The sequence below is a fragment of the Erithacus rubecula genome, assembly GCF_903797595.1.
Source record: "Erithacus rubecula genome assembly, chromosome: 2".
NCBI classification, from domain to species: Eukaryota; Metazoa; Chordata; class Aves; order Passeriformes; family Muscicapidae; genus Erithacus; species Erithacus rubecula.
Genome location: NC_136685.1, coordinates 68,752,338 through 68,764,482, shown reverse-complemented (window position 1 = coordinate 68,764,482; position 12,145 = coordinate 68,752,338). Strand labels below are relative to the sequence as shown.

The 12,145-nt window shown below is 45.3% G+C and overlaps 2 protein-coding genes across 2 annotated transcripts; one reads left to right on the top strand and one right to left on the bottom strand.

The window, feature by feature from the left end:
* Positions 1 to 271: 271 nt before the first annotated feature.
* On the bottom strand, positions 272 to 5,841 carry EXOC8 (exocyst complex component 8). Its single transcript, XM_079297843.1, has 2 exons — positions 4,207 to 5,841; positions 272 to 3,581 (listed from the first exon to the last, which is right to left on the bottom strand). The coding sequence occupies exons 1-2, from the start codon at positions 5,731 to 5,733 to the stop codon at positions 2,973 to 2,975; spliced, it is 2,136 nt and encodes a 711-aa protein (XP_079153969.1). The 5' UTR covers positions 5,734 to 5,841; the 3' UTR covers positions 272 to 2,972.
* Positions 5,842 to 5,904: 63 nt separating this feature from the next.
* Positions 5,905 to 10,903, top strand: SPRTN (SprT-like N-terminal domain). The gene is made up of 5 exons (XM_079297551.1): positions 5,905 to 6,322; positions 7,199 to 7,298; positions 8,028 to 8,156; positions 8,902 to 9,169; positions 9,434 to 10,903. Exons 1-5 carry the CDS (start codon positions 6,054 to 6,056, stop codon positions 10,147 to 10,149), a joined length of 1,482 nt encoding a protein of 493 aa, XP_079153677.1. The 5' UTR covers positions 5,905 to 6,053; the 3' UTR covers positions 10,150 to 10,903.
* The last annotated feature ends 1,242 nt before the right edge of the window (positions 10,904 to 12,145 follow it).

Below are 12,145 nucleotides of genomic sequence, written 5' to 3'. Positions count from 1 at the left end.
ACCACTAGTGTTGCATATCCAAAAGTTTTAGTACATGGTCTCCATTGTTCAGAAAAGTTATTGCATTAAATTCTAATACATAAATTTATCCAAATTAAAATAATTTTACACAATTTTGTCACAGCAGCTAAAGGAAACCAGATTTTATATGCAGTTGTCTCAAAAAAACCCCAATATTAGTTCTTTCTCAAATCAGCAGAATCACTATCATATCATTCTGCAGTTACTGCAAATCCCAACTTGAACAAATGTACAGTCAGGAAAGGGAAAGTGCCATTCCAAAACTGAAATTTATTAAACTATGACTCAGCATACACTGATTTTTCCCTGTTAACTAAGTTAGCATAAAAGGGTGTTGAGTTTAATTCCATACCATTTTCTTTATGTTACTGTTTTTCTTTAATCACCACTTTAATAGATTCACAAGTTACAAAATACCAAAGCCACTTGTAGCAGTTTATACAAATCCACACCTGTTTGAATTGTGACAGGCACAAGAACAGGATGTTTGATGACCCAAAGCCTGATTCCCTGATGCATTCAAACCAGCCTCAGTGTAAGCCCACTGCTCCATGGATGACAAAAATCAGCAGGCTCAGGTGCCATAAACAGACTGATGAAGGGCTCAGTGACAGGGGAATAACACAGCATGTGGCAGAATTACACTCAACATTTCATCCTCTGATGAGGGTAAGCTGTGCTTCACCAGCTCACAATAAAAGCATGAACTGGGCTCTCCTCCTTTGCAGCCTCATGTTAATGCTTGGAAACTGGGAAATTACAATTCAGCTTCTTGCATAAAATCCCCAAGCATCACAATAATCATTCTAGAGTTCCACATCTAACCCTTCTCTTGCTAACACACACAAAGATAAGGCTCATCTGTATTTATTCTTTCTTCTGCTGTTAAAAAAAAAAATACACCTGTGTTCACAGAAAAAAAAGCCATCTCTTCTCCTTCTCCTCCAAAATACCCATCACCACAGAGCTCTAATTTATAATTCACTTGAAAGTATTTCTCAGGTTATTTACGTTGACATCTTTCCCACTATAAACACATGACAGAGATGATATTACTTTGCTGTACTTCATAGGTTCTGATATCAAAACCAGCTCACTCCTGAAATAACACCAACAGGACTCTCTCTCTGACACAACACATTCAACAAGTTCTAACTCTCACTGTCCCTGTCCCTTGAAATAAAAGGAGAACTATTTCACTGGTTTTCAATCAATATAAGCTGGAAGCAAGAAGTTACCCTTTAAAAACAATTTGTATGGATCATTTTGTGAGCTGCTAGTAAAAGGCCCAAAGACTGAAAAGCAAGTGAGCAGAGACAATAGGATGCTTTGCAAAATCTGACAGTTCAAAAGGCATCCAAAGAGCAAGAAAACAAAACCCAGCCACTGAAGTGAAAACTGCATTGAACTAGCACTATGAAAATAGGAAGAAATTAAGAAGCTTCAATCTAGTAGTTATGTAGAAGGTTTTACTAGTGATGCCTTTTGTTTGTTCAGGCTGTCACAAGGCCTCAATTACCATGATACAAACTGCAAAAGATTTAATTTGGAATCATTACAGGAAGTGGAGATTTGGTTATCCCAGTTAAGGACACTTTTTGAGGGACTAATACAAGGTTCCTTAGCTGGAACATGATTTTCTCACAACTAAGAAAGTTTGCACAGAAGTGGAAGAAGTTTGCACAGCTCAGAAGTTGAAGCTGACAGCTTTCCAAAGCCAGCCTTGACACAAGACTTGGCTTATTTTATTCTCACAGACACACACTGCACAAGACAGCCAACATCATTCAATCCAAACATAAGAGGATTTGTATAAACTTTCCCCATCAACATTAAAACTGCCAACCAAATCCTTGTGATTTCTGCCAAAAAGATAGTTGTTCTTGCTTATAGCTGTATTACAGGAAATTATCCTTGTTGTTGCAGGGGATAGTGTATATTTCAAAGTTCACATCTCTTACAAAAAGCCCCACAGTCTCTTCACCAGGTGCTGCTCTGTACAGCAAAACTAATATTCAATTTCTTCCAAATGAAACAGTCCCTTCCATCCCCCTCCCTGCCTTGCATGTCTCAAGAGCATTTATGCCCCTTCACTGTGGTTCCAACCAGAAGACAACAGCCCATAATGCATTTGTGACAGCACCTCAAGCAACAGTGCACACTTCACTAAATGGACATGATCCCAATTAGATCCATGAGAAAACATGGAAGAGGAACACAAAGAGGAAGGGAAGCAATTTATTCTCACTTCTCTTGAAGGAAACAAATAGTTCTGACAGTAGGTTTGTTTTCAGACAGCTATAACTTAGTCAGCTTATTAAACAGAAGAAGCCCCTTCACCCAAACACCAGAACCTATACTAAAAACATTTTTCTTTCAATCTGCCTCTGAAATGAATGAAGATAATCTCAATGTTAAAGAAAAGTCTGCATTTCTACTACAAAAATCATTGTTCAAACCCATGTCATTTACCTGCAGTGCTGAGTCACATCTGGATGGTGGATGTGCCTTACTGAATACCACACCCTGGGAATGCTTCAGCACTTCCCCTCCTACCAGAACACTGCCTCAAAAAAGAATTGCTACAGTGACATGATAAGAATTTATCTTTTCCTGCCATCTGCTGTGTATGTATGCAAGACTTTCACAAACAACTGGCCCAAATTTGTGTATTACAGTTATTTCCCAAGTCACAAATACAATACAAGCCCTTTGTAGAGGATATGCTGTCCAAGGACATGTGACCTCCACCTTCTCACTTCCCTACACCCCATCCACCAAGTAAAGCATTGCATGCTTGTAGGCATTGATTCAAAGTCTCCAGCTTCTGGAATACAGCAGATAAGAGTTCTGCACCTTTCAGGGACTCAAAAACCCCTGTTTAGTTCATCTGTTCAATGTACATCTTCAGTAAGTGCTGCCACCCTGTTCCCAGAACAGTCAGGCTCACTTCACACCACAGAGGTGGTACTTTCTGGATTTACACGCATCAGTCTCGAGGCATTTCTCAGATCCTGTAGCTGCTTGGCTGGCTTTCCAACTCCTTCCTCAAACCTTTTTTCCACAACAGGAAGGACAGTTTCATACAGGAAAGAGGCGTTCTGCCTGATGAATGCTTTTTTCTCAGGGTCCTGCTCACACCGTAAACTGTAATCGACGTGCTGGACAGCCACCAGGATGATTTCCACCAGACTCTCCAGAAGAACCATATGCAGCTCTGGAAAGTAAAGCTTTAATGCTTCCTCCAAGAAGGCCATAGTCTGCTTAGTGAAAGCTACTACAGTGTAACTGAGGTTCACCCAGCAGTCATCACCCGTGTATTGGTCAAAATTGCCCACCCCACAGCTCCTCATCTCCTCCCTGAGCTTCCCCAGCGCCTCTGGAGTCATCAGGTTCATCCTTCTCCACATCTCCTCGGAGTTGCGGTGCTTGGTGGCCTCGATGATGATATCCTTGTAGCTCTGTAGAGCACCTTTGATATCCTTCACCAGGAGGGCGTGAATGATGAAGGTGAGATCCAGCCCAATCTCGCTCAGCTGCTTGCAGTGCTCTTTAGCCACCTGGGATAACAAAGAAAAGCAAAGGATGTTATTACTGTGCAGGTTCCCTTTACATCTTACACATTTATCAAATTTATCTCAGAAAACTGGGAAGTGTTACTCATGCTTATTTCTCACGCTTTAAGAATCTCATTAATGAGAAATTAATAACTGAAGGATACACCCTGGCAGTCAAAAATACTCAGGACACTATAACTCACTCACAAGCTTTTTTTTTCCCCCTCCCACTTAGCAGCTGAAAGAAAGCATAACCTGAAAAAGTTAGTCTTGCAAACAAAGTATGAAAATATAGTGAAGAATAACCTTGGAAAACAAAGAGAAAGTTCTGAAGCACTAATAATTCAAGCATGGCTGATGTAAATTTTAGTTAAAGGCAAATTACAAATCAACACATTTTGCATTTCTGATAAAGGCAGGATTTTTCTTGACACGTATTATAACCTTAAGGCTTTCCTCTGTTAAACTGAAAAAACCCAAACTTCGAACCAATTTCAACGCAGGAAACCTCCCTAGAGACCTACACAAGAGTCAACAACTAAACAAGACTTAGAAAAGAGAATTTAAAGCTTCGAAGCCTTTGTTTCAGCTACTGCACCCCACCACCCCCCTCTTTGGACATTCTTACCTTGACGCACTCCGCCGCAGTCGACAAACTCTCTTTGCTGTCAAATACTTGCTTACTGAAGGCATCCACGAACATCCTCATGGAGGAGCGGGCCCACACCACGAAGGCCGAGTAGCAGCCGTTGTTGCCGGCGAAGTCCGTCTCGAACTCGCGGGCGGTCTCCAGGAGGCTGGTGAAGAAGACGTGGCACAGCTTGTGGATGTAGAGCAGCGTGGCGCCCTCGATGCGCAGCTGGCGGATGGCGGTGTGCACGGCGGCCGCGCGGTTCTTGAGGAACAGCTCGCAGGCCTTGGTGGACTGGCCCAGGCGGATGAGCTGCGACACGGCGCGCCGGGTGGCCCGCGGGCCTCCCCGCAGCGAGCGGTCCGGGGACAGCTCGAACACCAGCACGTCCGTCAGCTGCCGGACGCGCTCGTCCACCTTGGCCCGCAGCTCCTTGACGGGCTGGCTCACCGGCTTGTCCGCCAGGTACTCGTTCAGCTTATCCAGCAGGTCCACCGCCCCCTCGAAGTCCCGCTGGGCAATGCAGACGTCCAGGTCCTCGGGCAGCTCCTGGATCCACTCCAGCGAGAGGTCAACAACCTCCTCCTCAGCGGAGGGCTCGTCCTCCTCCTCCTCGTCCTCCTCCTCGTCGAAGGGGTTGGTGGATTCGGGAGGCGTCGGGGCGGGCCGGGGCAGCGCCTCCTGCTCCAGGCGCCGCTTCTCGCTCAGGGCACGGTTGCGCTTGGTCTCCTCCAGCACCTCCAGCCACTCCTTCTTGATCTTGGCGTTCTCGGCCTGGAAGATGCGGCTCTCGGGGAACATGAGCAGCTTGAACATGTCCTTCATAGGCGGGTTGTCCTTGACGTTGACCACGGCCAGCCCGTCCAGGGGGTACAGGGCGTCGTAGCGGTAGGCGCCGCGGCGGTTGGGCAGCGCCGTGGCCACGAGCAGGCAGTCGTTCATGAGGAAGGCGTGCACCCGCTGGATCTGCGCCATGTGGTCCGCGTCGTACTCCACCAGGTCGCCGTTGTACACCAGGTACTTGCCGGGGCTCTCGGGCAGCAGGTCGCGGCAGCCCTCCACCTTCTCCAGGAGGGTGGTGAGGGTGCGCTGCCGGCCCTCCTCGCTGGCCGCCGCCTCCTTGGCCGACAGCGGCAGGAAGGGGTCGGCGGCGGCGGCGGCGCGGCGGGCGCCCAGCGCGGGGTCGTCGCGGTCGGCCTGGAGGAGCAGGGCCTGGGTGACGGCCTCCATGATGCCCTTCTGCTCGGTGAGGATGTGGCTGAGCTGGTACATCTCGCTCTCCAGGTAGCTGATCTCCCGCGCCGTCTCGATGAACTGCCGGTAGTTCTGGTAGACGTTCCGCTTCAGGCTCTGCGCCGTCTCCTCGCTCAGCGCCTGGATGCGCTGCCGGTGCTCCTGCAGGTCCCGGTCCCCGTCCGACTGCTGCGACAGCTGCTTCACGTACTCCCCCGCCGCGAAGCCGCCCGACTCCAGCTGCCGCCGCAGCCGGCTCCCGCCGCCGCCCTCGCCCAGCGACAGCGCCATGTCCGCGCCGCAGCCGCAGCCGCCGCCACCGCCCGCTGCCCGCCCCGCCGCCGCCGGGACACCGCGCCTGCGCCCCGCAGCCCGCGACTGCCCCCGGTGACGCGATGGGCCCGCGCCGGGCGGGCGGGAAGGGAAGGGGCGGAGGGAAGGGAAGGAAGGGTTGTGGAGAAGGGAAGCGAAGGAAGGGGCGGAGGGGGCGCAGCCCGAAGGACGCGGCGGCAGCAGCAGCCGCAGCGGCCCGCGGGTCGGTGCTGCGCGTGCGCCGCGGCGGCTGCGGATCCCGGCTGCGGCTCTGCCGGCCGGCGGGAGCTGCGCTCGGGATGGAGGACGAGGATTTCTTGTTGGCCCTTAGGCTGCAGCACGAGTGGGAAGAGCAGGACAAGGCGGCGGCAGCAGCAGCAGCAGCAGCAAAGCGCCCCGATGTCTCTCCGCGCCGCCCGTCCCCCCGCTCGCTGTCGGTGGTGGACGAGGCGTGGGAGCTGCTGGACCCCAGCCCCGACGTGCACGCCCTGTTCGTGCAGTTCAACCAGACGCTCTTCTGGGGCAAGCTGGAGGCTGTCACGGTGTCCTGGAGCCCCCGCATGACCAGGTGCGGCACGGCGGGTGTGGGGCCGAGCGCTGCCTGTGCCGGCAGAGGGGCTGTGGGGCGGTCCGGGCCGGGAAGGCGGCGGGAGGGCGATCCGGTGTTTGCGGAGCTGCCCGCCGTGCCTCCGGCAGTGCCGGGCCGGGGAAGGGCCGGTAGCCGTGGTGCTGCTCGGGTTCGCATTATCGTAGTTTTGCTGCACGCCAGAAAGGTAAGTGCGAACTAATAGTAGTGTACTAGAAAAATTTAGAACAGACTAGAAAGGGGGATAGAAAAGAAATCTGGGGTTAAGCGAACCCAGGAGTCTTTGAAGTGCAGTCTGCAGTTCTGCAGCAGGTGCAGTTGCTGGCGGCTGGAGACCCGCCACCTCTCATTCTCCGCTGGCTGCGGTATGCTTTGGACATTTGGAAACAGTTGGCTATTGCACTGATGGAGGACTAACGCGGTAGGACTAACACAGACAAAAAAAGTGGTGTTTGCTGGATTAGTGCACGGAAGTGATGGTGTATGTAGGTTCGGTATGAGTCAAAAGTTGATGAGGGTGGGGAGTGAAATTGAAACAACCAGCAATTAAGTCAGTGTTTGCTGCCATGAATCTCCAGCCTCCGTGCAGTGTATTTTAGTCCATCACAAATTCTAAAGGAAACATTCTTCTGCCTTCAAAACAGGTTTTTCTACTCTAAGGAACTCGTGGATTTTTTTTTTTTTTTTACTGAACGATGCAGAGTTTTTCAAGTAACTACTCAAAGTGATTTTATTACATGTTCTGAGTGACCTAGCATGAGTTTATAGGGGATGACATTTTAACTTAAATTCTCTGTTTCCTTTATGTGCTACAGAAACAAATAGATTTTCGCATTTTCTTTCTGCTTTTCCTTTCAGCTCAGCTGGTATCTGTTCATATCATGAAAGAAGTGGGTTGTGTTCCATTCGTCTCAGTGAGCCGCTTCTAAAGTTACGGCCAAGGAAGGATCTTGTGGAGGTATTTGAACGTGGCTTATGAATCTGCACAGAAAGTATATTGTGCCCACCACCCCCCCATACTAAGATTTTAGATTCCATAGTGGGATTCCTTTATGCAGTAACTTAGAGATCATAAAATAGTGGTGGCTTTATTGTTAGGTTTGTGTGGCTTGTGTTGCAGTACCACGGCAGTCTTTAGTTTTATGTTTCTAAGTGGGCAACTGCAAGTAGAAATCTAAAGTCAGTTGTTTATTTAATTCACTTTATATAGAGAAAAAAAAATACACCCCAAGTTTTTAACTCCTAAATTATCCTTTAATACTCAAACCAAACATGGACTGTAGTTTTGAAAGGGCCAACAGCAGAAAATAAGGAGCTGCTGCTTTGAGCTGGCTGAACATTCAGATTTGCCTAAGAACAGAAAAGCTGTAGAGTTTCATCTTGCTCAAAAGTGGCTCTTTTTTGGGGTTGTATATGGGATGATGTCTTTAAAGATTTAAGCTTGAGGATTATTTCTTCTTTTTGGAATGCTGCTTATTGTAGTGATATTCTGCAGCATGTGGGAATAGGGATAATTTGGTTTGATAGATCAAAGTATTAGGTTTTTATGACCCAGCCTGTATATGTGAATAATCAAAGATAAGATCAGTACCACGACCAGTGTAGAAGAGTAAAATACTTGCAGCTTAATAATGAAACTGAAAATGCAGTGCTTTTCATTGAATACCTAATGGTTGCATCATTTCAGACACTGTTGCATGAAATGATCCATGCCCTGCTCTTTGTTACTCATAACTACAAAGATCATGAGTCTCATGGACCGGAGTTCTGCAAGCACATGCGTCGCATTAATCTCTTGACTGGAGCCAATGTCACAGTAAGAATAATCCTCTTCTCCTGATTTAATAGAGCTTTCTTCCTCATTGGGTGTTTTATTGACTGGTGCAGAATACGTAACGTTCTTGTTACACACTGCACAGCTGGCACCAATACAAATTTGCATCCAAGTGTCTTTCAGTTCCATAGTTATTTTGTTGAAGGCAGTGGTGGGAGCAGATTGAGGAAGTTGTGGTGAGTTGTTAGTCATAAAATTTTCAGATATGTTCTCTGTAAGAACTTTTTTTAAGCTTTTGTGGTAAGCTAGAAACAGCTTAATGGTAGCAGGGACAGAAGTGTTCAATGTAAAGAGCAGTCAGGATTTATGTCAATAGAGAGTACTGATATGTCAATATTTAAAAATAATATGTCTAATAAGATCAGTTAAGGTAATAGCTGAAAGGATACTGGTATTGTTTGCAATGCCAGTTCTAAACAGTTCATCTTCTAGGTGAAATTGTAGATAGATTTCCAAAGTGATTTATTGCATTTCAAACAAGATGACCAGGACATATTCCTACACATCCTATCTCTTTTTTGTGAATCTTTGTTTTAATGTAGCTAAGTGTTGAACAGATTTTACTCAGGTCCAGCTCTTTTAACTGCTAATACAAAAATCACAGCAGTAATGGAAAGAATTGAATGGAAATAGATTTAAAAAAAAAAAATCACAGAGCTAGTGATATAAAATTTGTAACTTCCTGAATGACAGGGTTTTTGTTTTGTTTTGTTTTTGTTCAATGTAGATCTATCACACTTTTTACGATGAGATTAATTTGTACCGCCAGCACTGGTGGCGGTGCAATGGCCCCTGCCAAAACAGAGCACCTTACTTTGGATACGTGAAGCGCTCCATGAACAGAGCACCCTCTGCACATGACTTCTGGTGGGATGAACACCAAAGGACGTGTGGGGGCACGTTCACCAAAGTGAAGGAGCCAGAGAAATTCTCTGAGAAGTCCAAGCAGAAAACCCAGACAGCAAAAGCTCCACATCTCAAGTCAGCTAACAAAGGTATTTCATGATTTTTTTTTTCTTTTCCAAACTGATTTTTGTCCAGATGTTTTCTTGAACAAATATGGACCAAACACTACATAAGCTTGGTTTAGATGTTACTATTACAGGGCCTGTTTGTTTGTGCACTTCTAGGCTGCTCCTCAGCTGAATTGTCTACAAAATGTTTAGTTTCCTGCATTTTCAAGCAGCAGGTTTTTTTGTGTGAAGCCCATGATTTTTAATGAAAAAATTATTAACTTAGTTTTTAATCTGATTCTGCAGGCAAGACACAAATACCTGGTATGCAAGACCTGACTCCTTTCAGCGGAACGGGATATCGGCTTGGAGGAGGAGACGGTGTACTTTCAGAGAAAAACACAAATGCCAGCAGCTCTGCTGGAGACAGTGAAGCACATGGCTCACTGCATCATTCAGCAGTGAGGACAGTACCAACCCCTAAAAATGAGACAAAACTGGAAAAATTCCCCCACAGTGGCACCTTTCTGTTTCGTGCCAATGGTGACAGTGAGAAGAGCAACTTAGCTTTGAAGCGTGAGTTTCCAAAATCCTCTGCTGCTACAGATGATGAGAACGACTGTGGGTTGCCTGCTAGGATGGCTCGTGTTGCTGAAGAAACATCAAGCCAAGGCTCACCAGCTGGCAAGAGGGCTATGCCATCTTCTAACTGGTCACCAAAACGAATTTGTTTGGAGCAGACCCCAAGAGCTCAGGGTGCATCTGAGAAAAAAAGCTTAGAATGTGTTAACACACTGCAGCGATGGCCAAAAAAGGAAGACAAAACTGCCTTTGAAAAGTATTTCATCCAAAAGGGGGCTACTGATGTCACTACAACTACAAAAAGCAGAGCTGAATTTCCAGAGTCCTCTGCAGGCCCTAGCAATACTGTGAGGCAGGATAGAAGAGTCAGTTGTCCTGTCTGTGGGACTGACGTTTTGGAATCTAAAATAAATGAACATCTTGATTCTTGTCTTGCATAAAACAGCAGAAAGTTTCTTAAAAAGATAAACCAGGGCTGGAAGCATTGTTTGAAAGGTAATTTGCTCAGGGTTTGCTCAGCTGTGGTTATACCCCATGTGCCTGTTCTGAAATGGAATTTAAAATGTAACTGACCTTCGTATCATCATGCTAGTAAGTAAAGATTGTGTGGAATGCTGCTAGGAATACTGGTAAAGATTGTTCCTGGACATGTCATAAAAGCTTTCATGATTTCTCAGTTAAACTTTCAGTGCTGTACAAGACAAATTAGGATTAAAGTGACATTACCTGCCAGTCTTTATTTTGCTGCTTCTGGAAGCCAGCCAGGTTCGTGGTTAGCAGGCCACTCAGTTGAGTACTAAAGCCATTGTGCCATGAAAAGTTGAGTGCCAGGCACGTGTGTTTCCCATGTGAGCTTCCTAAAACATTCTCTTGCTGCACTAAGGTATTGAACAGGTTAAACATTAAGCAGTTTTATTCCTTACAACCAGTAAAACTGATTGTAAGTATGTTCTCTTAAAAATAAAAATAGTTTTTTATAAATAGCTTTTAAACAAAATTGGTTTATATCTTGTTACTGTGATTTTAAATGGCTGTATCAGCCTGGTTCATACATATTTACAGTATTACTGCTGCTCTCTTAACTAATTTTAAATGCTTCATATTTTAAAAAAATATTGACACTACAGAAGTTTAATGTAAATTACTTTGTTCTTGCATACTTTGAATAAATTGTTACTGAAGTTTAAATTTCCACTAAGCCTGGCCATTTTGTGTCATTTACCAGTGGGTTCACTTATATATTTGATAACAGTCTTGTTTATTAGAGCATTTCTGTATTAACATTTTTCCTTCTTAGTCTTCCCTGTAAAAACAGGTGCTGGTGAATACAGGTTGCATCAACTGCTTCTTTCTCCATCCTGTTTTTAAAACAGTTTCACTAATGTTACACTTCTGTGAAAAAGTTTACAAATACTGATAGTAAAATTTGCTTTGCCATGTTAAATTTCAATGCTTCCTTCTTGAAGCTCCAGCATCTATCAGTGTTTCCAGTGATACTTGACATTTTCAAGGACAGGACTACCAAAAAATACTTGTGTTATCTTATGTTTTATAAGGTGAGAATGCGAGTTGCACCACAAGGCATTTCTCACATCATGAAGTATTTTAGAGAGATCTTTCTATTAAAATTGCTCTCTGCAGTTTCTTCATTTGTCTTTCCTACTGGGACAGATGGGAGTAAAGGAGAAAGGTTGTGGGTATTATTAAATGTGGGGACTTTTTCCTAGTGTCTTCTTTTACTTTTGAATTGTTAATTTGAATGACAAACAGAAAACAAATGAAAAATTTATTGAATAGTGCAGCCTGTTGAGGGAGGGGGGAACTTCAGCTGTAGGCAAGTCTGTCCCTCATATACACACATCCTAAAATAGATCATTGTCCAAACAATTGAGCAATTCTGGATTAGCTATGGAAAAATAGCACCTCTGTCATGTATGTTTTTACAAGGAAGTATTCTAATACCAGGATCTCTTATCCAGAGAGGAAACCTTTGCAGTTACAATTTATTGCAGGCTGTTATTAATGGGTCACAGCCACCTTCATTTTGGGTATGTTACTACAAATGCTGTTTGTGTAAAATGTTGTGCTTGAATACAGTGTCCTACCTACAAGGATAACAATGACTACCAGCATGTTTTTAAAATGGGCTGCTCAATTTGGGTCAAAGGTGAGAAATTTCACCTTCTCTATCTGTTGTCTTTGTCCTTGAGCGAGTTTAGATAGTGCCTGGAACAACACAAGCTGTCAGTGAGCCTTGAGCAAACACGCTTCACTGAAGTGCAGAGTAAGTTGCCTGAATGGAAATCTGAGAAACAAGTTAATAAACTCGATTTCTGAGGCAAAGCAGCTGTGAAGGAGGGTCAAGTGTGTGTGTGCATTTTGTCAACAGAAGGTTCTGCAAACTAAAGGAAAAAGCTATCTCATTTTGGGGTGACC